At 52.8% G+C, this 24,931-nt stretch overlaps 1 protein-coding gene across 1 annotated transcript in view; it reads left to right on the plus strand.

The window, feature by feature from the left end:
- Positions 1–24,931, plus strand: part of PIK3C2B (phosphatidylinositol-4-phosphate 3-kinase catalytic subunit type 2 beta) — a 62,348-nt gene that overhangs the window by 24,421 nt on the left and 12,996 nt on the right. Inside the window, exons 3-23 of the mRNA XM_082613236.1 lie at positions 627–727; positions 1,316–1,470; positions 1,688–1,808; positions 4,783–4,894; positions 5,046–5,125; positions 5,507–5,570; positions 7,279–7,425; positions 8,067–8,100; positions 8,941–9,136; positions 10,208–10,330; positions 13,745–13,912; positions 14,471–14,582; positions 15,968–16,110; positions 17,408–17,596; positions 18,759–18,852; positions 18,990–19,084; positions 19,544–19,724; positions 20,619–20,726; positions 21,351–21,443; positions 22,267–22,396; positions 23,226–23,362. Of these exons, the coding sequence (XP_082469362.1) occupies positions 627–727; positions 1,316–1,470; positions 1,688–1,808; positions 4,783–4,894; positions 5,046–5,125; positions 5,507–5,570; positions 7,279–7,425; positions 8,067–8,100; positions 8,941–9,136; positions 10,208–10,330; positions 13,745–13,912; positions 14,471–14,582; positions 15,968–16,110; positions 17,408–17,596; positions 18,759–18,852; positions 18,990–19,084; positions 19,544–19,724; positions 20,619–20,726; positions 21,351–21,443; positions 22,267–22,396; positions 23,226–23,362 (2,583 nt within the window). The remainder of the gene's footprint in view (positions 1–626; positions 728–1,315; positions 1,471–1,687; positions 1,809–4,782; positions 4,895–5,045; positions 5,126–5,506; positions 5,571–7,278; positions 7,426–8,066; positions 8,101–8,940; positions 9,137–10,207; positions 10,331–13,744; positions 13,913–14,470; positions 14,583–15,967; positions 16,111–17,407; positions 17,597–18,758; positions 18,853–18,989; positions 19,085–19,543; positions 19,725–20,618; positions 20,727–21,350; positions 21,444–22,266; positions 22,397–23,225; positions 23,363–24,931) is intronic.

Here is a 24,931-nt window from a genome sequence, read left to right on the forward strand (position 1 = left end):
GAGGAGCTAAGCCTTCTATCCGGTTCTTTCCTGCCCAGAAAGCTGCTTTGACGCTTTCTTCCTCAAGTGGTACTTGCTGGGAAGGCACGTGTGTCTGAGTCATTGCCTCCACTCATGGTCTCTCGGTCTCTGAGTTGGGTCCCTGGGGCTTACTGTGGATGTTGAAGCTTTGCCCGGGGCTCAGCTTCCCTGGGGACTGTTTGGGCAACCCACTTGCTCTGGCCTCAGCGGTGGGACGGGGAGAAACAGCTGTCTGCTCAGCTCCGCTCCACGCCTCTGGGAGCATCCCCCAGAAAGCCAGCCCCATGGCCCAGCGTGCCGGGAACCACCTGACCTGCAGGGTTGAGCTTATTAGACACTGGCCTCTCGGGAAGGAGGTTCGGCCACACTCATGTCCATCCCACCCAGGCTTCCAGACTCAGCTAAGGCGTCAAGTACTCTTTCAACTTGGCTCTTGGTCTGCCAGGACGGCAGATAAATATATTCCTGGATTTCCCACATTTTTTTTATTCGTCTTTCACTGGAAAGTCTTTACACCTAGAGTTTAAGAGTTTAGGCCTAGGAGCCTGCGGGAAGGGGATGGCATGAGGGAAAAAGGCGCTGAGTAAGTTGCTCTTCTCTTAAAGGTGGGCTCCCGGCCCCATGCCGTCGCCAATGGCCATGAGTTGTTTGAGGTCTCAGAGGAGAGAGATGAGGAAGTTGCTGCGTTCTGCCACATGCTGGATATGTAAGAGTTAAAGACTGGGGGGTTGGGGAGGGTTGCGGGCGCTGGGGAGGAGAGTCACCCCTTTCAGAACTTTCTAGGGAGGAAGAAGAGCCATATTTAATACATCTCAGTTTACAACTATGGGATGCTTCCTGCAACCAGTATTTGCAGGCTTTTTGGAATCTTAGAAGTTTCACACTTTGGACAAAATTCAGGAAACCTCCGTCTAACAGTCAAATTGTTCCAATCACTTCAGGCTCAGTTGCCTTTAGGAACAAACACACCCCAGATGGAGATAAGAGTGTAATCTTATCTGGAGCTAAAAGAGAAAGGAAGTGGAAAAGTTTTCCATGGAAAGCTGTGTGGTTTTAAAACTATCCTTAATGTTCAACTCAGCTTGGGCAACATTTTGCAACTGTAACAGATGTATCAAGAACAGGGTTTCCCCCAGCTGCTTCCCCACTGCCCCCATCCTGGCCCACAGACCCACGGGCTGAGTGGGGACGGAGGGGTCCTTGGGCCTCAGGACGGGAGGTGCCAGCAGGCCTCTTGTTGACCATTCTCTTCTGAAGGCACAGCGACGGTCCTTCTCCCTCTCTTCCTGCACAGCCTCCGATCTGGCTCTGACATCCAAGACTACTCCCTCACTGGGTATGTCTGGAGCACTGTCACCCCAAGCCCGGAGCACCTCGGGGATGAGGTTAACCTGAAGGTGACCGTGTTGTGTGACAGCCTGCGGGAGCCCCTCACTTTTACCTGCAACTGTAAGTTAGTGGGGAGTCGGTGTGAGCATCCCTAAAGGTGGGGCAGGGGTGACGGTGTTTTGACTGTGTGGAGTCTTTTGCCGTTGATTCCCAGCCCCAAACTGTGTGTTTGTCTGCTTTATCAGGGTGTTGATGGCTCTGGGGGACGGGATCAGGATGAGCCCCACCTGCCCCAGGGCCCACCCCCTCATTGCTTCCCCTGCCTCGCCCCTTGCAGGTTCCTCCACTGTAGACTTGCTCATCTACCAGACCCTGTGCTATACCCATGATGAACTGAGGGGTGTCGATGTGGGTGACTTCGTGCTAAAGCCCTGTGGGCTGGAGGAATTCCTGCAGAAGTGAGTGCACTGGTGGGGACAAGTGGGCAGGAAGTGGCACCTGCCTTCTAGGTAGTAGGATTATGAGGGGGCTTCACCGGGGTGGTGCTGGGCTCGAGGCCTGGGGCTGGCAGCTCCCTGCCAATCCCACAGTCAGGACTCCTGCTTTCTGGGCATACTGTCAGCCACGTCGTACTTCCCCCAGGAGCTCGGTCTTCCAGCGCGGTTGGCTGGCTTCCTGAGCCAAATCTGCTGTGGAAAGAGCTTGGAACTGGGATTAGACAAAGACTAAGTCGTATCTGCTTGCAGACTTCTGCGTGTGGAGGGATGTGTGTATGGGGGCGGGGGAACTGTGTGGGGTAGCTTCTCCCGCCCTAGATTATGTGTGGGGTCTTTATGGCCAAGGGCAGGAGGAGGACTGGGCAGAAGCGCCCTGTGGAACTAGCAGTAAAAAATCCCAGTTGCTTTCTCCTCCCCCTTCCCCTGCCGACAAGCCTTTCCCCCACTGGCATGTGCAGCTGGTTATCCTCCTTACCAAAGGCTCGCCTCCAGCTCCTCTACATCCAGTGCCCTCTGCAGGGAGAAGCCTCCCTGGAAAGTCTGATGTGGACCAGTGGCAGCAATCCCCTTTCCACTGCCCTGGGACTCTGGGGTGCTGGGGTGGTGGGTAGGGGGATTGTATCCCTCAGGTGATACAGCTGTGTGACAGGCTGTAGAGTCAGCCAGAGGGCAGCGGATAAGGAAATAAAGAGAGCTGCTTTCCTCCCTAAGCTTCCAGTTGCCTACTGCCCACTACTACTGGCCACTTGGTGAAGCAGATCTCGGGAGTGGGGAAGGAGAGGCCGGTATCTCAGGTCTGAGGAGTGCGCGATGAGGGCCACCACTTGCTCTTTCTCTTATATGCAGGTCTAGATGCCAGGATGGTTGATCTATGGCTACAGCAGTTCTTGGCTGGTTTCTTTAACCTTAGGGATATTGTGGGCCCTTCCTGGCCTCTGTGCCCTCAACTGGAAAACTGACAGAAAAGAAGGGGGCAGGGCCCTACGTGGTGCAACTCCAGGGAGCACAGTTCAAATGTGTATCGCTCTCCCCTAGAGGAATAGAAGGGGCTCCAGATTCAGGGGCTCCTGGCAAAGAGCACCTGCCACTGTTGTAAGGGAGCAAGGGGCATAATGGGTCACATCAACACAGCTGGTTTGGGTTCCAGCTGCCCCTTGCTAGTTGTGGAGCTCTGACCCTCAGCTTCTTCTGTAAAATGTAGCAAGGGTTAAATATGAGAATAACCCAATGAGCAATCAGTAAATATTCCCAGGGAAGGACCAGTCCAAAGAGAGGATGCAGATTAGATGGATACTGTCATTTCCCTTGCAGCCCCCTAGTCCTTGAGCCCCCAAGTCCAGAGGTGGTAGATAAGCCGTCAGCTTCTGACATCTTGCCAAGACCCAGGTGGAGTGTTGCAGGCGAGGTGGAGAAGGATTGTTGGTCCTAGGGTCGTGCCTCTCCCACTCTCACTTGAATGCACACAGAGGAGGGCCTTCCACAGAGAAGGTCAAGAAAGTCCCTGGGGGACCTGTGTCCATCACTCTTGGTCCAGGAGCCCCCTCCTCCGCCAAGGCTCTTCTCTTCCCTCCCACGCAACAGAAAAGCCCAGACCCCTGAGCACAAGATGGCTGCCTTGGGTGGGGGTGGAAAGGACCCTCTGGGGGTTCCAGAAAGCTGCTAGCTCCCAGGAGGCCCTGTGTTTCCTACCCCTGCTTAGAAAAGGGGCTGACGCTGAGGGGGAGTGGCGGGTCCAGGATGCAGGCTGCTCTCAGATAAGAACCTTGAGACAGTCCCCGGGGAGGGTTGGGTTTCCTGCCACCACCACCCCCCCACGCACTTCTTCCTTCCTCCCGGGGCACTCCCACCAGCCCCACCCCACAGCCCAGCCTCTCCCACCCCCAGGTTTTGGCTGCAGCTCAGTCTTAGCAGGTTGGGGTCTAAATCAGAGACTTGGCGCCTCCGGATGTGGAAAACCCACTTACGTCCTAGCTGGACTGGACTGGCCTCCGGCCCAGGCACCTCTGTCGGCTTCTGCCCAGAGCCCTATGCTTTGCTCCTTTCCTCTCCATTTCTGGCCTAGATTCCCAGCTCTGCTGAGGAAGGAAGTCCCTTTCCGGCTTCTGTTACCCAGCTGCTGGGACATGGCCCAGGCCTGCAGTGCTGGCCTGCAAGTGGGACTTAGCCTGCCCCTTCTCCTCGGCTTCCTTTCTGACTAAGGTGTAATCTGGAGGGAGGAAGGGGCTGGATCACCGAGGGACTCCCTAAGCCCCCTTCTCTGAAACTTGGCTGGGGGGGGCGGGGGTCTCACCTGAGCAGTGGGAATAGCATGCTGGTAGTCTGTAGAGATTTACATTGTTATTCACAATCGCAGGACCCACAGAGGGAGGTGAGAAGCAGAACTTTGATGGGTTGGGGATAATAGACCTGGAATCTTGGTGGGTTTGGTTGGTTGGTCTCAGCACCCAGTTGGTAATGGTGGGGGATGTGAGACTTAGGATCACAGTGTTGGGGGGATAGTGTCACCCACTGAGCTCCACACCTGAGCCTGAGCACAGGCTGGCTTCTGTTGTGTCCTATGTGCCGAAGCCAAGAGGATGGGGTTTAAACACTGCCCCTGAGAAATCTCTCTGTTCCCCGCTCCCTCCAGAAGTTCCCACCCCTAGAGTGAATCAGTTATAATGGTAATAAATACCTAGGAAAGTCATTTTTTGTACAAACCAAGGGTTAAATGTAATAGGTGGCATTTCTTTAGACAGGCCTCTGTTTCTTTCCCCAAGCTCTACCATGACATCTCCCAAGAGCTAAGGTGGGGGTACATCACAGGTATACTCCCCCTTCACCTTTCCTCCCCCTTCCTCCTGTTTCTCTCTCCCTGAGGCTAAGGTATGCATTTCCCTTGAAAGTCCCAGTGAGTCCCCAGAATGCTAATGGCCTTGTCCCCCTGTCCCACCAGCAAGCACGCCCTGGGCAGCCACGAGTATATTCAGTACTGTCGAAAGTTTGACATCGACATTCGGCTACAGCTGATGGAGCAGAAAGCTGTACGCGGTGACCTGGCCCGGACGGTTCGTGTGTGGTGGGGAGGCTGATGGCTGCGTAGGGATGGGGAGGTAGTGGGCAGAGGGTGATATGGAATACGTTGGGTGGACATGCGGTAGGAGCACTGCGCTGTGATACAGGCACCACCCTTCTCTGAATAGGGCACTTCCTACACAGGTGAATGATGACCAGAGCCCCTCCACCTTGAACTACCTCATCCATCTGCAAGAGAGGCCAGTGAAGCAGACCATCAGCAGGTGAGAGTGGGTACCATCTTGGATGTGGCCCAAGCAGGAACCATGAGGGGACCCTAGCGGGTACCCTTGCTTGCCTTTATGCCAGGGCCAGGGGTTCTTGCAGTTGTTGGGGCCCAAGAGTCTTAGAGGAGAAGATCCCCACTTCAGGGTATGTTACATCTCTTCCCTCTGGTACTTTGCCACATTCTCCAGGTAGAAGGTGGCCAACCAGAAAGGACTTGCCGGCCTTCAGTCTTCATGGGACATAAGGGAAGAGTGGGAACCCCTTTAAACCAGAGTCTGATTCCTGAGCTGTGGAGAAGGAGGGAGAGGATGGGTCTTTCAGTACACTGGGTCTGTTCTGACATCTTCTATGACCTTTCCCTGTCCCCAACTCCCCAGGCAGGCCCTGAGTCTTCTGTTTGACACTTACCACAATGAGGTGGATGCCTTCCTGTTGGCTGATGTGAGTACAAATTCTGGGGCTGGCCCAGCTGCCCAAAGCTCCTCCCTTCCTCTCCTCCAGTCCTCCTGGGATCAGCTAACACTAAAGGGATCTGGAGTAGATACTGAAAATCTATTAGCAGAGCACTTTTTTTCATTCCCCTAGCACATGGGCAAACCAAGACTGCCAGCTCTTGGGCAGCTGGCAAGTGTGTATAGAAGGGTTCTGCTCCTCTGTAGAAGTAGGTCAGGAACCGTGCCCTGATCCTATCTCTGGAGTAGGGCATCTTCAAAGCTAAGGGACGTAGAGTTGTCACCCCGCTGCTGAACTGGAACGTGCACTGGAGTGTGCATCCTGTGAGCAAGGCCCAGGAACCTCTGATTTGAGAGGTTCTGATGTGCTGGTGTCACAGGTGGGAAACCGTCAGGAAGTGGAGGGTCCCAAAGGTAGGGAAGGGCCAGGACTCTCCTTACTTGGATTCACATGGAGTTTTAAGCCTCAAAACCATGAGAATAAACATTTGCTCCACATGTCGTGAAGTTGAAGAAAATCAGACGGTGATCTTCAAAAACAATCCCTGTCTCACTGATCCTGTTATAGTGGGCATCGTTTTTTTTTTGTTTTGTTTTGTTTTTTTGCGGTACACGGGCCTCTCACTGTTGTGGCCTCTCCCGTTGCGGAGCACAGGCTCCGGACGCGCAGGCTCAGCGGCCATGGCTCACGGGCCCAGCCGCTCCGCGGCATGTGGGATCTTCCCAGACCGGGGCACGAACCCGTGTCCCCTGCATCGGCAGGCGGACTCTCAACCACTGCGCCACCAGGGAAGCCCAGTGGGCATCCTTTTGGGAGAGTTCAGCTTTGTATCTAGCTCAGCCTTCCACCGACTACCAGAATCCCTTCTCTAGCAGCCTCTGCTTGAAAATTTACTGTGATGAGAGGGGAGTTCTCTGAACGCCTTTTTTTGCACTGGTCTGGCCCTCTGTTAATGGCTACTGTGGATGGAGAAGCATAAGAATTGTCTTAGCCTTCAGGGAGCTTGTGTTCCTGCCAGAAAAAATGGAATAGTAACGTAAAGCTATTAGTAGACAGAACAGGTTGGTAATGAGTTCATCAGAGGCTTTTGGAGAGTGATAGAGAGGGGGACTGTCCAGGGAAGGCTTGGGGAAGGAGGGTGGAGTTTAGCTGGTCCGTGATTTGCATTTACTTAGGTAATCAGGGTAGGACAGGTAAGGGGATTCCAAATGAGAAAACTGCAGGAGCCGAAGTGCAGAGGGCGGGACATGGCCATGGTCTGAGATGAGACCTATCTGGACATTCTTGACAGTAGTAGGAGAAATAAGGCTGTGTGGGCAAGTGGGCCCCCAGGGTGATCTCTTTGGTCCCCCTGCTAGTCCCTGTGGATTGATTTTATTAAAACTGCGTGTCTCTGGGGGAGACCCTGCATGTGTTTGTATAGTATAAACAGACTGTAGCGGACAGAGGGAGGCTGGGAATAAGGGGAGGTTCAGGCAGGATGGCTGGAAGCGCTGGGGAACGTGGGCTTGGCTCTTTTAATTCAGCAGGAGCTGTGTGTGGTTCACTAACGCTGGATGTTTGAAAATAAAGCATGGATTCCACTGGTTACTCCTGAGGGTCATGAGCCGCTACTCCTCCCGGCCCATTCCTTCAACCCTGTGGGTGCTGGAGGCTGAGTGCTAGCCTGCCAGCCTCACTGTGCCGCCTCCCACAGGGGGACTTTCCACTGAAGGCCGACAGGGTGGTACAGTCCGTCAAGGCCATCTGCAATGCCCTAGCCGCTGTGGAAACCCCTGAGATCACCAACGCTCTCAACCAGCTGCCCCCCTGCCCTTCCCGAATGAAGCCTAAAATTCAGAAGGTAACGGGGCCCAGAGCACTAGCGTGGGGAAGGAGGAGAGGAATCTTCCCCGGAAACTAGGTGACTAGGTGTCCACTTACTAAAAGGCTCTTCTCTCAACCTCCGTCTTTTATGTTTGAACATTTAGTCACAGGGTTTTTGGGAAATAGATGCCAAGTCTGTCACCTCTTCCTGAGGATGAGAGTGGGCTAGGATCTGCCCCTGGGACGGATTGCCGGGATCCCAGGCCAGCAAGGGCTTTGTTCACAGTCACTGAGGCACTGCCTGCCAGTTTTCGAACCCAGCAGGGTGCAAGACCAGAACCTGCCCCGAGCCGGGGATTTGGGACTCCGCGGCGAGGGCTGTGTGCTGTGCAGACGGGGCCAGCCAGCACGATGGGTGCTGTGATCTGTAGCGGGGCAGCCTGAGGGCTGGCGTGTTTCATCTGGGTGGACACGATGACTTTATCCTTGGTCTGGTTCACTGTCCCATCACACGAATCTGGTACAAACTGTTACTCTGTCCTCCCTGGGGAACCTCTGCTCCTCAAATTTCGGTCCAGTCTGGTCCAGATGAGCACAGCTGTGAAAAGCCCTTCTTCCAGCTGTGACGGAAAAGGCCATGGCCCTGAAGCTCCCCTCCCTCTCCTTTTTCCCCAATAGGATCCCACCGTCTTGGCTGTGAGGGAAAACCGAGGTAAGGGAGCTGCTCTCTTCATCCAGAAGGGGCAGCTGAAAACTGCAGTCTCTGCCCAGATTCCTTTTTCTCCCTGGCCCCCGTGATTTATGGGTCCAGGTCTGCCTCTGTGTGCGTATGTGTGTATGTGTTTTCCTATATGAGGCGTGGACGCAGCTGGAGAGCACATTTCTTTCCACAAAATGTTTTCTAGTTATTTTTACTAGTTATTCCTATGGTGTCCCTGGGAGATGGTGATGAGGCGGTGTAAGTGTGAGGGTAGGCGTGGTGGGGCAGAGTTAGCCCTGGGTTCCAGATGGAAAAACTTTCACTTGGGTAGGTTGTGAGCTCATAACCCCTGTGTTTCCAACTTTGAAGGGGCCTGGGGAGATGGTGATAAAGAATTTTTCCCTAGGATTCCCCCTTAAGTCTTTCAAGCAGAATGTTGCCCTACAAAGCTCATATCTCTAGGATTCTTGGTCAGTGATTCCCAATGTTTCAGATTTCGTGGACCAAAAAGCATTATTTTGGAGACCAACATAGAATGATCAGTTTTTATTTTACTAAGCAATGACTTCTTTGAAGTAACTGGTAACTATTATTCCCACTACTTCCTAAAAGAAAGGACATTTTACACTAAATGAGTAGCAATAAGTAAAAATAAGGACAATGTTTAAAATTGAGTGTCATTTTGTGAGAAGCTCATGACATGCTCCTGCTTTTTCCTCATTTCATCACAGATGGGTGCCTGCCATTTGGGGACTACTGTCCTAGGGTGTCCCATCTTAGCCAGTGCCATGACAACAAGATGGGGCTTGTTGAAGCCTCACTATTCTTCCTTCTGTCCCCTTCCTTTCACAGAGAAGGTCGTGGAAGCCCTGACAGCTGCCATCTTGGACCTGGTGGAGCTGTACTGCAACACGTTCAATGCAGACTTCCAGACAGCAGTGCACGGAAGCCGCAAGCATGATCTGGTCCAGGAGGCCTGCCATTTTTCTGGGCCCCTGGCCTTTACGGTCTATGCCACCCACCGCATCCCCATCATCTGGGCTACCAGGTGAGCACTGGGCTGAATGGCCTATAGGGAGCAAGCTGAGTTAGACTTCAGATGGCTTTTTCTGTCTGCATGTGACCCCACTGTCCTAAATTTAGGCTCTGTGGCATTATGGTGCACTGTGGCTGAGGGGATGAGCCCACTGAGAGGGAGACTGACGTGGGCTGGGACATCCCAGAGGAGAGAGAAAAGGCAGCAGTGGTCAGATCTTGTCACTCCCTCTCAGTGATGGCTGCTTAGGCATCCCTGCCCCCTCCTATCCAAGGCCAGCTGATGGAGACGCTGCTGCGACAGATGGCCGCTTCCCAGATCTGAGTGCATGCCTCACGGCCAGTGACCGCACTCCCCTGCAGATGTACAACGGGAGGGGGCGGGGAGGTGGGAGATGACCCTTTGTCTGGAGTTCCCTAGGCCTGCAAGGGTGGGTGGAGGAGGACGTTAACTTGGTAATCCTGAGCTCCTCTCAGGGTCCCCCAGCATCCCAGGCCTGGGGGAATAGGCCTTTGGCTCCACCCGACCCCCGCCCCTCTCTTCCCAGACCCCCTCCCCCTCCCTTCCCCTTCTCTCTTTGTTCCTCACTTAATGTATTCCTCTGGGCGATTGGCGGAGAACAAAGGAGGCAGCCTGGGAAACCAGGGCCTTCTCTGACCTCTTCTGTCAGGCACCTGTCACGAGCCGCAGGGACTCCCATGTGTTGGCATTCATTTCAGCATATGTCGTTTTTCATCCCCCACGCTTCTCACCTGCGCATGCGCATGTGCGCAGGCGCACCCCCAGACACCCCATGGGCTGGAGCTGGTTCTAAGAAGGAGGCTGCATGGCTGCTTCCCAATAAAGAAGGGAGAAAAACCAAGGGCTCAGCATGGAACCTGAAACTGGGCAGAGAGATCCAGATCGAGTTGCTTTTCCCGGAGCACACTTCCGCAAATCCGATTTGGCTGTCCTGTCCCTTGACCCCATGTTCCAGTCCCACAGATCAAGAGTCTTACAGGGGAAATGGAGTTCGGCATAGTTCGGGCGACTGAGATGAGATCTGGGAGCTGAGTGTCCTGACTTACGCCCTTTCTCTTGTAGCTATGAAGAGTTCTACCTCTCCTGCTCCCTCAGCCATGGCGGCAAGGAGTTGTGCAGCCCCCTGCAGACCCGAAGGGTTCACTTCTCCAAGTACCTCTTCCACCTCATCATCTGGGACCAGCAGTAAGACCTCCCGCCAGGCTCCAGTGCCCACTGCAGACCCTCTCAGCCTCCTGAATGCCCAGATTAAACCAGGCTCTGTCACGAACCCTAACCAAACAAGCCATTCAGACTCTTGAGACTCCACTTCCCTAACTCTTAAATGGGGACAAGTGTAATTTCTACCTCTCAAGTTGTTATGAGTTTCCAATGAGAAGTATCCATAAAGGCTTGTTGTAAACCATGAAGGACCATATAAACATTAGTTTTAATAATAATTCATTGTTTTGATCTTGTCTCCCTTAAAAGGTTTAACTAGTCTGAGGGAGTCTCATCTCCCTTCTTCCTAAAGTTCCCATGGAAGAGGGAGACGGGACCATGCTTTCTCCCTTATAAATCTGGAAGGGCAGGCTGTCTAGAGGAAAGACTAATGGGCTTAGAGCTATAGGAATAAGGCTCTATTTCTAGCTCTGTCTCTAGTCGTATGTCCTCTCTGGCCTCTTTGGGCCTCAGTTTCTCAAACTGTAAAATGGGGACATTTGTTTAACTCAGAGGCAGTTGTGGCACTGAAATGAGGTAAGACAGGTTATAAATATAAACATGAAAACACAAGCACAAGATAGTATCAACCACTGTTTATTAACAGTAATTTGCTGTCCGGAAGGTAGCCATCAGCCAAGCAAAACAGGAAGGAAATGGAGGCCAGGGTGCCTCGATGGTGACATTGTAGAAGTTTGTGTGCCTTGTGCCTTTTCTGTGCTGCTCCATCCTCCCTCCAGACAGAAAGCACCTTGTTTGCTCCCCGCAGCTTACTTTCCCAGACTGACTTATCTCTGAGTCCTTATGTGCAAAGCAGAACTGCAAATTCAGTATTTGGAGTGCAGATTAAAGAGATTGAGGAGGGTCCTTGGGGAGGCCAAGGATACCAAAATAGGTGGATGGAGAGTCTGTGGAAATCCTGGGAGAGATGGGCCATTTTACAGACGGCCAGTGGGAGAGGCAGACCTTTTCTCCTGTCTTCACACGTTTATGATTCTTAGAGCAATAAAGGTGTAAATAAAGTCCTTTAATTAAACAATCACCAGAGCCGGAGAGACTCCTTGGAGGCTGAGGATGGCTGCATTAAACGGCTCCCAAATTTCACCATCCCCTTGGGATTCTCTGGCCTCAATTACTATGTGTTTTACAGCTCTCCAGCCCAGGCAGACCTCACAATGAGCCTTAGACCCTTTCCCCACGGAGTATCAGAGGTGTGGAAGCAGCCCAGCATGTCCCACCTCAAGCTGCCTGCTCTGTGATCTCATTCTACTCCCTGTCTGAATCTCTGCCTCAAATCCCATAGGGCTGCTATCCTCCCTAGAGCCTTGTGGAGGGTGTCATGTCAGCGCTGCCCCTCCAGAGGCCCCGTGGCACCTTCATGATCAAGACCAAGGCATGTGGGAGGAGGCAGTGCAGTGCAGTCTTTGGGTGCCATCATCCTCTCCTTCTCACTGTAGGTGCAACCTTGGGCAGGTCATTCAACCCAAAATGGACATGGTCATAGGGCCTACGCTATAGGGTTCTTTGAGAGCAGTTGAGACACTGCAAGTAAAGTACTTGGCACAATACCTAGTACATGATAAATGCTTTCTTCTTTATCATCTTTGTTGTGTTCTGAGCTCTCTCAATTCGGGTTTCTCCGTTCCAAGTGACTGACGCAGTGACTGACACATGGGGATGTTTGTGCATGAAAGTGCTAAATGTCTATAGTTCCGTTCCAGTGCAGTAACCGCAGTGTCACATAGCAAAAAGCACCCAGTATATACACACATCACACAAGTGAAGCCACGTCCCCCTTTTCACTGATGAGGAAGCTGAGGCACAGAGGTGTGAGTAGTTGCCCAAGGTTGTGAGAGGCAGAACCAGGACTGGAACCGGCACGTCCCAGGAACGCTGCCCGGAGGAGTCAGCCCCTGTGATGCGCTGTTAAGGAATGGGTTGCAGAAGGGAGGAAGTTTAGGGCTACAGCTAACCTACTGGTTGTCCTGACTGACCCCAGGTGAAGGTCCGTGGGGGAGGTTTTAGAATACCAGATATACCCAAGGGCTGAGGAGAAGGAGCCTTGGTTGACGGTTTCAGCTAGAAAGGTTCCTCACTCTCTTTTTCTCTGGATGCCCAGCTGGAAGGCTCTTCCAGCTGAAAAGAAAGGGATCAGGACCAGCTCCGTCTCCTCTTTGCTGTGGGGTCAGCTGATTGTCTCCCTCACTGTAGCAGCATGGGGTCAGCTAACTCTCAAAATAGGCCCAGCAGCCTCACTCGGCCACTCTAGCCAAGCCCTGGCCTGACATGTACGCTGGCTGCTGGCGGGGTCCTAATTATAGCTGTGGGCCCCCATGGTAGAGGCAGCTGGGACAGGGCAGGGCCCTGCCAGTCTGGCGGGAAGGAGGGAGTGCCTCACTTACGCGGAGATTCCCCTGGAGGAGTGAGGGGCAGCGGTGGAGGGAGGCTGCTTGATCATGAAACTGCTAACCTTGGGCGTGGCCGCCCTGCCTCTGTGCCCTCTGGCATAAAAGCTGCTGGGCCCTGGGCTGGCCAGAAGGGTGTAACGGTATGGACTTTGGCCCAGGGACAGCTTCCCCGAAAGGTAATGTGGGTCCTCCCTCTTCCCACAGCTCCCCTCCCCTCTCCACCCACCCCACCCCAGGCCCTTATCCTGAACTTGGAGGGAGTAGCCGGGTGTGATTCAGCCGTGGGAGCACGGGAGAGACCATCTGGGCTTGGGTACTGGCAAGGGCTTCGGTGTCAGTTCTTTGGGCCCTGCCAGTTTGCCTTCTCACCACCCAGGGACTTGGAGGAGCCCCTTCTTTTTATCCCTTTGGCTTTGAAAATGTTTCGGGGTGAGAACAAACTATTTGTGTCCAGTGGGTTAGGAGAAGAAGGGGACACGGGAGGACAGACAGGTGGGAGGGCCGTGGGGGAGGGTGCGCTGAAGGCAGAGATCATGCTGCTGCTTCCTGGCTGCTCTCAGCCGTAAGAGGTGGGGGAGGGTTGGGGATTGTTCAATGGAGAAGGATTGTCAAAAGGAGCAACTTCTCGGTGACTCTGCAGAAATCCTAAAACAAGGGAAGGAGTATGGCTGACGGTATGGGGCCTGTAGACACCTGAACTCTAGGTGACTCTGGCCAAGTGAGTTCTGTCTGGTCACCGTGGGTAGCCTTAAAATCAGAGGATGTTTGTCTTACTCTACCAAGAGGCTGCAAAGACATATAGACTGTCCTCCTGCAGGCATCGAGTGGAGGTTTTGCCTGCAGTTTGGGATCTGTCCTGGTTCTGCAGGAAGGCTTACCCAGGGAGCATATCGGGAGGCCAAGTTCTCAGCCTCATCTTGACTTCCTGGGCCACCTGGCCCTGGAAGCCACAGGGGTGGCACTTCCTGATTTGGTTTCCTGTCCTCCCTAGGATCTGCTTCCCTGTGCAGGTGAACCGGTTGCCTCGGGAGACCCTGCTGTGTGCCACTCTCTATGCTCTGCCCATCCCCCCACCCGGGAGCTCCTCGGAGTCCAATAAGCAGCGGCGGGTGCCCGAAGCCCTGGGCTGGGTCACTGCTCCGCTCTTCAACTTCAGGCAGTATGTGGGCCCAGGGCAGCTTGGCCTTGGCAGGGAGGAGGGGATAGGGAGAGAGGCCTGGCCGCTGCGTGGGCCAATGCCCCTCGGGCAGGTTGGCCAGGTGGGGCTCACCGGCAGAGTCCATAGGGTCCCAGCCCTGGTGGAGAGGACCAAGGCACAGGACTGGTGGCCAGCACAATTGATGTAATCAAGAGCTACTGGGCAGGACTGGTGGGAAGGGGCATGGATATGCACGCTCAGGCAGCGTCATCTGGTCTTGTCATTGGAAGGAACTTAGAGGTCATCCAGTCCAGCTCTCTACATCATGAAGGCATCCCTGCCACCAGGTCACCCAGACCAGGGAGGGTGTGGTTAGTTTAGGAAGGCTTCCTGGAGGGGGTGGGTTTTTTATAGGACTTGGAAGAAAGAGAAGGCCGTGGTCTGTGGGGAGAATGAGAGAGAGGAGTTGGGCAGTGGCTTCAAGCAGAAAAGGCAGAGTTTTGGATAGGGAGAGCGGGAGGAGAACCATCTCCTTAGCGACTGGGTTTGTTGGCTTATCCCACCTTCCATCCTCCTTAGAGTCCTGACCTGTGGCCGGAAGCTTCTGGGCTTATGGCCAGCAACACAGGAAAGCCCCAGTACCCGTTGGAGTGCACCTAATTTCCATCAGCCAGATAGTGTCATCCTGCAGGTGAGACCCCAGCCTCTCCCTCCCACCGACCCATCAGGACCACTCCAGAGTTGGCTCCATGTTTTCCCTTTGAGGATTGGGCTGGGGCAGTAGGAGAAAGTGCGGAACTTTGCACGTGGGGTGATGAGACTGAAGCGACTAGGTGAACGTGGTTAGACCCGGAGTGGGAGGGCAAGTTCTGCGGAAGCTACGTCCCATCTCCTTGAGGTTAACTGATTTCAAGGAGCCTGAAGGCAGGGTCTGAGACCCTTGCCAACCAGGGCTCAGCTCTTCAGAGTTCCTTGTATTGAACCCTAATATTACTAATCTGAGCCATCCCCTCTTGGGGCCCATGGGGAAGCCCTCCCCGCAGCCACTCAGTGCTCTAGTGGGGTGGACCCATTCTCTGGGGACAGGAGGAGGAGCTGGTCAGGTCCGAGGTCTAGTTACCGTTTCTGGTTCCTTTTCTTATGGTCATGAGATGCTTTTGTATGGAATATGGAATATCAAAGTGCATACAGAATGAAAGCTCCAAGAGGCAGGCGTTTCTTTTTTTTTTTTTTTTTTTTTGCGGTACGTGGGCCTCTCACTGTTGTGGCCTCTCCCGTTGCGGAGCACAGGCTCCGGACGCGCAGGCTCAGCGGCCATGGCTCACGGGCCCAGCCGCTCCGCGGCATGTGGGATCTTCCCGGACCGGGGCACGAACCCGTGTCCCCTGCATCGGCAGGCGGACTCTCAACCACTGCACCACAAGGGAAGCCCGAGGCAGGCGTTTTTATCTGTCTTATTTACTACTCTGTGCCCAGGGCCCAGAACAATGCTCGGTACATATTAGGGTTCAATAAACATTTCTTGAAAGAAAGAATGTGGAACTCCCTTTGAGGACTGGCTCCCTGAGCTCTGACATCCATTTTAGAAGGATGAACATGGCAGCAGAGAGCAAGGGAACCCAGCATGGAAGGCTTCAGAGTTGGCAGAGCTCTCACCTGGCATGTGGTCCCACTTTTCATCAGGCAGTAGTGCCCTCCAGGACCACACTGAAGGCTCCCCAACCTGGGCGTGGAGGCTCCCAGTGGCTCAGCCTAATGATGCTTCTGTTCAGAGTTTGGCCTGGGGCCAGTCCCCTCACCTAGATGCATCTCAGCCCAACCTCTTCCTCACTTGACCGTTTTTCTTTCTCTCTCTTTGTTTCCTTCTCATTTTTCGCTGGAAGTTATAGCTGGAAGGGACTTTAGCGATCACCAAGTCCAACAAGGTTATTTTACAGACAAAGAATCTGAGGGTAAGGGAGGGAGGAAGGGAGGCAGGAAGGCTGGTGGGTAAAAGAAGAGCTGGAGACCCAGGTAGGTGGCAGCCCCACCCAGCTTCCTGTTCTCTCTCCTCACTTCCCTGATGTCATCTCCCAGATTGACTTTCCCACCTCAGCCTTCGACATCAAGTTCACCAGCCCCGCTGGAGACAAGTTCAGCCCCCGCTATGAGTTTGGCAGCCTCCGGGAGGAAGACCAACACATGCTTAAAAGCATCATGCAGAAGGAGTCCCTGTACTGGTGAGGCCCAGGGCATCCCCCATGTGTGACTCGGGCCTCCACTAAGTCTCTCGAGTTCTAACTGACCTTCTCTTACCTCCCAGCAGTTCCCTGTCCTCCTGCTTTGGGAGTCGAGGTGGGATAGGGTGGGCACTGCTGCCTAGGCAGGAAATGGTGGAGAGAGAGCTCTGCAGCCCCCAGACGTTTTTCATGAGCTGACCTTAGGCAAAGTGGAGAGCTCACAGTCAGGATATTAGATCCGGGAACACCCATCCCCACGATGGGGACTTGGCCCAGAATCAGCTTGCCAAGAGGACCAGAGCTTTGCCCCACCCCCAGATAAGCTGTGTACTATTTGCTGTCCACTGGGGCAGCTGGCCCCTATGCTTACCACCCTGCCCCCACCTCCTGCCCCTTCCACACCCACAGCCTTTGCATTTCTCTGGCCCTGTCACTTTCCAAAAAGGATCAGGTGTCAAGGCAAGCTGGCAGCTGTCAGGGGTAAGCGAGTCCAAGCTGATCTCATCCTTGGGGCTGCTTCTCTCACCAGGGTTGAAGAGGCTGGAGGAGCTGGTGGGATCTGGGCTCCCCACCGGCCTGCTCTCTCCTATACCTCTCTGGCTCCTGCATGGCCCTTGCACGTGGCAGTTGGGGGAAATGAGAGAGATGGGGCTCATCTCCCTCGTGTCTCACCCAGGGCAGCCAGAATCACTGAGTGACTGCAGACCTCCCCTGCCCCCACTCCTCTGCTGACCCCTTGCTTCATTAGCCCCTCAGCTCCTTTCTCCCATTAGACACCTGATCTCAGGCAAGACCCAATTAGCTGCAGGTCCTATAAAACCTCCAGCTGGCCCCAGGAAGCCCCAGGAGGCCTCTCAGCTGCCCAGACCCTGAGCAGTGGGGACCACTGCCCTCTGGTGGCTCTACTTGGGAGTGATGTCCGAAGGGCATCCTCAGGAGGGGTAGCAAAACCGGTGCCCTTGGCCCCTGCATGCTGCCTTGGTGTGAGATGTCCCTGAGTCAAGGATCAAAGATGCAATTTGGACCCTGGCTCCCAGAGTTTGCTTCACACATTGCAATCGCTTAGGGATATTTTTAAAATTACCGATGCCTGCCTTCCCCAGACATTCTGACTTAATTGGTTTTGGGTGTAGCCTGGACAAGAGGCATTTACAAAGCTCCTCAGGTGATTGTAACATGCAGCAAAGGTTGGCAACTACTGAATTGGAGTGTGTAGCATTCTCTTGGAGCGTGAGTACCTTACCCTCTGGCTGACTCTGTTGTCTCTCTCACCTCCCCCTACCACTTCCACCCCCAGGCTCACTGATGCTGACAAAAAGAGCCTGTGGGAGAAGCGGTATTACTGCCACTCGGAGGTGAGCTCACTCCCCCTGGTGCTCGCTAGTGCCCCCAGCTGGGAGTGGGCTTGCCTGCCCGACATCTACGCTCTCCTGAAGCAGTGGACCCACATGAACCACCAGGATGCCCTGGGGCTCCTGCATGCCACGTGAGTTGTAACACCCACCTTTCCTGACCACGTGTCCTTCCAGAAGCCAGGGCTTGGCACTGCCCATCACTGACCTGGCCAGCCCTGGGGAGAATGGTCAAGTGGGCATGGAAATTCAGGGCTTTTCCACTTCTCCTTTTCTCTTTCTTTATTTTATTCCACCCCCACCCCCCATATTATATTATGAACATTTTTCAAACATACAACAAGACTGAGAATTTAATAGTGAACATCCATATTCCCACCACCTAAATTCTAACCATTCACATTTGTTATATTTGCTTTATTGTGTATATACTGTCCATCAATACATCTTATTTTTTTATGCATTTTGAAGTAAATTGAGACATCATAACTCCTTCCTAAATACTTTAGCAAGCATAACATTAACTAGAGCTCAATGTTTGTTTACGTTTTTTTCTTTTGAGACAAAGTTTACATATAAGTCAGTGCCCAAGGCTTATGTGTACATTTGCTGAGATTTGACATATGCACACACCTGTGTAACCCAAACCTTATCACTTAGTTCTGCTCTTACAGTCCTCTCTCCCTTCGTTCCTCTGGGGACACAGGCTCCCAGTCTCAAACCCCTAGATGGTACCCAATGTTCTTGGTTTATTTTCTACCACTCTTAGTAATTAAAATGTACCTGATCCACGTATTTTGCCTTCAGGACTTATTGAGGCAAAGGTTTTGCTAATCTCTGCTAAACTAATTCTGGCTAGGTGTACTGGCTTATATATAATTTCATGATCTCTGTTATTTGCCTGGCAAGCTTTGCATTAAAAGGATGGTACCAAGAAACGATAATGCTTTGATCCTCACGCGGGCTCTTTGATGGTGGGATTTCTGGCACAGTGAGAGTCAAGGAAGAGGTCTTTGGGAGTGGGGTTGAGGACTTTGTCCCATTTTCTTGAACTCATACAGGGAGTGAGAGTGGCTTCCATGGCCCAAGGCTGACTCTGACCATGGACCAGGGCCATTCTCAACGGTTGCAATCCAGAAAAGGTGCTTAAGACTCTTCTAGTGGCTTTGGCAGATTCTGGGAGTCATTGCCATTTGTTCACCCATGGCTCTGAGGCTCAGGTGTGAGGGTGCTTGCTCACTCCTGTGCCTTAGACCCTGTGGCTGGATTGTCAGGGTCCTGGGCTCTATTTTGCAGGTTCCCAGACCAGGAGGTGCGCCGTATGGCCGTTCAGTGGATTGGCTCCCTCTCTGATGCTGAGCTGTTGGACTACTTGCCCCAGCTCGTGCAGGTGGGTGAGCTGGCCTTCCCTCCAGTTCTGATGGTCCCACCCCCAGGACCCCAAGACAGACTGCATCCTGCAGGGATAGCAGTTGGTGTAGATTACAGGCAATCAACAAAGCCTCCTGTTCCCTGTCTCCTACACAGGCCTTAAAGTATGAGTGCTACCTGGACAGCCCCTTGGTGCGCTTCCTCCTGAAACGAGCTGTCTCTGACTTGAGAGTGACTCACTACTTCTTCTGGTAAAACCGTGTGCAGGAAGAGGAGAGGTGGACACATCTCCTTCACTTGGGAGTGTTTTATTCTAAGCCTGCAAGGGTGGGGAGCTGAGCCATGTGGGTTGCAGTATGTGGCTGACTTACCAGGTGGCCTTGGGCCAGCACATTTTCCTCAGGGGCTCTCAGCTCACCCGCATGTAAGCGCAGTGGGGATCATCCCTGGCCCTGCCCTCCACCCACGCACGGCAGAAATACAAGGAGAAACCAGATGCAGAAGGGCTCTGAGCCCTATTTAAAGACAGCATGGGCAGACTGAGATATGGCTGAACACCTCTGTATAAGTTTTGCATCCAGAGCCTCTTTGCCTTCCCAAGTTTGGGGTGGGTCTTCCAGGGAGTCAGAGCTGGGTCTGACCACTCCTCACCCCCGCCTTGCCTGTTATCCTTTGAGTGTTCTGACTTCCTCCCTCCCTTTGCCTGGTAGGTTGCTGAAAGACGGCCTCAAGGACTCTCAGTTCAGCATCCGCTACCAGTATCTGCTGGCAGCCTTGCTGTGTTGCTGTGGCAAGGGGCTGAGAGAGGAGTTTAACCGCCAGTGCTGGCTTGTCAGTACCCTGGCCAAGCTGGCCCAGCAGGTCCGGGAGGCTGCCCCGTCTGCACGGCCGGTGAGTGGGGTGAGGCTGCCTCTACCCATTTCCGGTTCTGGGCCTCTGCAGCCAGTCATTAACTTCTTAGGCATCTTGACCAGCAGGATGGCACTTAACCATCTCTGGTGAGGGGCTGGAAAGAGGTGTCTCCCTAACCTACAGGCTACAAACTGACAGTCTGCAAGCTGGATACAGCCCACGGAATGTGTTCTCTTTGGCTTGCGAAGTATTAAAATTTTTATTTAACTGTTTACCTTAAAGGCTAAGCCCAGTTGTGTAAGTTGTTCACTGCACAAGAGCACCCAGCCAGGGAGATGCATGAGGGAAGGGATGTGGGAACAGATGTATATGTATGACTGATTCACTTTGTTATAAAGCAGAAACCAATAAAAAAAAAAAAAAAAAAAAGAGCACCCAGCCAGAGTGGGGCAAGTGAGGGCTAAAATTCAGTCATACTTTGTTCACTGTGCTGTGAGCCACGGCTCAGGGCTGCTACCATCCAGAGGGCGCACCTTTATCTGTTTGCACAAAGGGGTTGTATTAGTCCAGTGTTAGTGATCCTGGTTGCTGACATTGAAAAATTGGGAGACTGTGAAGTCTAGATGATTGGCTTTTTTGGCAACGGCCCGAGTGGCAACTCCTCCTTGGCCTGTAGCCCACCCTCTCAGTTCACCGTGGGCTGCTTTAAGCTGTTCTGTCATCCACCCAGTCTCTATAGGTGTTTGGGCTGTGGCCCAGGCTGTGGTGTGGGTGGGGCAGTCTTCCTTCTTCACCTTCTCCAGGAGGTTGTCCACGTCTCTCGGGTGACTGTTTCCATGCCAACCACTACTGGCACCCGCCCCTGGGAGAGGCCTGGCTCTGAGTGGAGCTTATGGGCCCCTCACCTCACCCCTGCTCTCCTTTCCCCACCAGGGGATTCTCCGCACGGGCCTGGAGGAGGTGGGGCAGTTTTTTGCCCTCCATGGCTCCTGCCGCCTGCCGCTTAGCCCCAGTCTGCTGGTTAGGGGCATCGTGCCCAGGGTGAGTGACTGGTAGGTTTGGGGCTCTCGGAGTGGGGAGGGCTCAGTGGAAGCCAGGTCCTCACTGAGCTGGTTGTCGAGAGAGGTGAGGAAGAAAGGCATATGTGGGGCCTCCTGCCAACGCTAATGTGTATGGACTTTTACCCGACAGCTCTGCGGGGTGGAGGAACTGGGTTGGGGGCTGGGGAAGTGCCTCTGCTGACGGTGTCGGGGTTGAAGTCCAGGCTGGTGATCGAGCACACCCTCTGTGCCTGGCACTGTTCTAAGTGCCTTCCTTTGGCTATCACATTTCATCCTCACGACTCTTATGAAGTCGGTACTGTTGTGAGCCCCATTTTACAGAGGAGTAAACTGAGTTATAGGTGGGACACACGACTTGCCAGAAGTCACACAACTAGTAAGTTGTGTGTGGAGTGAACTGAAGGGATGAGAGACCAGGCGCAGGAGCTGAAGTCATAACAAACTGAACCAGGGTGATGGCAGTAGGGAGGGAGGAAAGGAATATGGGCTCCGCAGAAATCTGGAAGAAACAATGAGCAGCAGCTGGTGGAGAGTTGGAGAGGCCGTTTTCCTTCCTGGCCCTGTGCCACCCTGACCCTCATCACTACCCTCTCTACTGTGGCAGGACTGTTCCTACTTCAACTCCAATGCAGTCCCCCTCAAGCTCTCCTTCCAAAATGTGGATCCGCTGGGCGAGAACATCCGTGTCATCTTCAAGGTGAGGACACTTCTCTCAAGCCTGGTGGAATGTAGATGGTAGAGAGAAGGAGAGGTGGGAATCCAAGGGTGGCAGAAGCAGCCTCAGGGCCATTCTCTTCCTGCTGGTCCACACTGATACTGCCATTTTAGTGTGTGAAAGACTATCGGGTGAAAAAGGAAATAGATTAATTATGTGTGGCCCCAGAGGGCTAGGAACAGTGTTGGGATGTGTAAGGAGGTAACTGACAGCTCAATATCAGAGGCGCTTTCTAGAAGGCAGAGCTACCTCAGCAATGGAATGGATAAGGTGCTGACCTGGCTGTCCCTAGAGTATTCAAGCTGAATGACTATGGCAGGCGTGCTGAAGAGGAAATTCATAAATCAGGTGCAGGTTGGACTTAGATGAATCTTAAGGTGCCTCTAACTGGTACATCCATGATTCTGAGGAATAAAGGATAGTCTCAGAGCGGACAATCCAGTGGGGGAAATGAAAGGCATGTGTGACTTAGTAACATATATTTGTTGTGTGTAAGTTCCAAATCCAAGGTGTAAACATTCAAGTTTTAAGGCTTTGATGGTCAGGAAGGCTGCATGAAGAAGAGGACCCTGACTTCAGTGTAAATGGGGACGTGGGGTTGGGGGAAGAGCTGGAACACCACACGGGCAAAATGTGGTTCCTGGCCCATCTCTGGTGTTTGACCGGGTGTGAGCAGGTCTGAGTGTGAGGTGGGAGAACTGAGCAGTCCCTGGTCACTAGTCTGGGCCAAGGTTGCCCTCCTGGGAGATCTGGGAGCTGGAGGAAGTGGGGGAGGTGGTTCCGGTCATTGTCTTCCTTCATCCAGTGTGGGGACGACCTTCGCCAGGACATGCTGACCCTGCAGATGATTCGCATCATGAGCAAGATCTGGGTCCAGGAGGGGCTGGACATGCGCATGGTCCTCTTCCGCTGCTTCTCCACTGGCCGTGGGAGAGGTCAGTAGGGAGTGGGCAGGGCTCTGACTGGGCAGCTGGCGTGGGGGGCATTCTTGCTTACTGCCCTTTTGCCATTCCCTGACGAGAACTGTGTCCTTCTCCAGAAAAATGAAAAGGGCGAGATTATCCCATTAGAAGCTGTGGAATGGCATTAAAAAAAGAAGGCAGAGGAGAGAGACTATTATAAAATAAAGCAGACTTGGAGACATAACCAAGCATACTGTGTAGACTTTGGATCCCAATTCTAACAAACCAGCTGTAAACAGATACTTTTTGACACAGTTGGGGGAAATTTGCATGTAGACTGGGTTAGACTATCAAAGAATGGTCGTTGAATTTTTGGATGTGATAATGGCATGGTGGTTATGTCCTTGCTAGTTATACTTGAAATACTTATGAGTGAAATGACATGTATGGGATTTACTTAAAAGTACTCCAGCTGCGAATGGGGTAGGGGGAGGGTGGAAGAGAAGAGGGGGAAGCAGGGCTGGGTGAGTGAAATAGATGAAACAAGATTAGCAAAGTGTTGATAATTTTTGAAACTGGTTTTGTGTGAGTTCATGATACCATTTCTTTATTCTTATATGTATTTGAAAATCCCATAGTAAAAGTTAAAACAAAAAAGGATCATGGCTATGAGCTGGGGGAACCAAAGAGTCACAGCATGGAGTATGAAACCAGGGGAATGATCTTTCCCCTTATTATCAGACTTTGTCCAAATGCCCTAGAGCTTAATTTACAGGGAAGCATCCAGCAAAGCTCTTGTAGTCCTCTCCTGACAGACACCTTCTCTCTGCTCTGGAGAGTGACTTGATGTCTCCCCTCACAGGGATGGTAGAGATGATCCCCAACTCTGAGACCCTGCGCAAGATCCAGGTGGAGCACGGGGTGACCGGCTCCTTCAAGGACCGGCCCCTAGCCGACTGGCTGCAGAAGCACAACCCTGGGGAGGACGAGTACGAGAAGGTAGGATTGAAGCGTGGGGGTGAAGCTGGGGTGGGATGTGCGTGACTCTGGCACACTGTGTTCCCACAAGGCCCACACATGCACAGAGAAGACAGCTCAGCTGTATTGGGAGGAAAGAAACACTCTTGGTTGGCTGGTGCCTCCAGATGTCTAGAGGTGGGTCAAATGACTTTTGTAAGCTGACCAAGAACATCCCCTGGTATCCAACTGGGAAGCCTTCGCTGAGTTCCTCTGGCAGATTGAGTTTGGAGGAGGGGGCCCTCTTAGTCACGAACCTATTCAGGTCCTCCTGTGTCCTGAAAGGAGTCCAGTGGTGCTTTGCAGAACAAGAGTTGGAAGAGTCTTTAGAGATCATTTTATCCAACTCTTCTTTTCATAGACGTGAATTAAGACTCACTCATTTGTTCCCAGTTATGGAGCTGGTTTGTGACAAGCATGTAACCAGAAGCCAGGATTGAGGATAGATATGAGACAGAGATGATAGCAAAGGTAGCTGACCTTCCTCAGGCGGGTCTGTACTGGGTGGTAGGGCCTTGGTGACCTGCTGTGTTCTGTGGCTGGTCCACAGCTTCATGGCTCTTGCCTCTGGGTTAATTAAGTTTAGGGGAAGGAATAAATCATAATAACCAAGCTCATAAGAGAATGGCCATAAATCAGAAGCGATCCATATACTAACTTATATTGATCAATGGCTTTTATCCCTGAAGGAGAACCTACGTGGGCAACCAAATTATAATCAGAATGTTGTTTAGTGAACATGTAATTAGACGATCTTCCGAGGCCTTAAATGTTTGCATTCCCCAGGGTTTAATTCCTGGCCTGCTGTGCTCTTTGTACTCTTCTCGTGCCAGCTCATCATCTCTTATTACTTTACCACCCACTTACTGATGACTTCCAAAGCCATTCCCTTTTCCCTCTCTCACCACCCGACTGCTGGACCTCTCCGCTTGTGTTGCACCTGTACGTCAAACTCAGTATAGGCAAAACCGAGCTTTCTGTCTCTCCTTGTCCTCTTGAAACCTGCTTTTTGTGTTTCTGGATGGTATGACTCTCTCTGTGCAGTCACCCAAGACAGAGCCATGAGTCTTCTTGATGTTTCCTTCTGCCTCTCCTCTGCTTTACCAAGCCCTGTTCCCCAGGTGTCTCTTGAATCTGTCCTCTTCTTACCATTTCTTTCAGCCATTTGCTTTCTGTCCCCTGAACTACTGGACTGCCCCCTCCTCCTTCCATTACCATCCTCTGCTGGATTTCAGAGTCTTTTTTTTTTTTTTTTTTTTTTTGCGGTACGCGGGCCTCTCACTGTTGTGGCCTCTCCCGTTGCGGAGCACAGGCTCCGGACGCGCGGGCTTAGCGGCCATGGCTCACGGGCCTAGCCGCTCCGCGGCATGTGGGATCCTCCCAGACCGGGGCACGAACCTGTGTCCCCTGCATCGGCAGGCGGACTCTCAACCACTGCGCCACCAGGGAAGCCCCCAGAGTCTTTTAAAATAAGGCGCAAACTGCTCATGTCACTCCTTTGCTCTCAATTCTTCAAAGGCTCCCTGTGTCCTAGAAGATGAGTCGGTCATC

The sequence above is a fragment of the Mesoplodon mirus genome (genome assembly GCF_964341445.2).
Source record: "Mesoplodon mirus genome assembly, chromosome: 3".
Lineage (NCBI taxonomy): Eukaryota > Metazoa > Chordata > Mammalia > Artiodactyla > Ziphiidae > Mesoplodon > Mesoplodon mirus.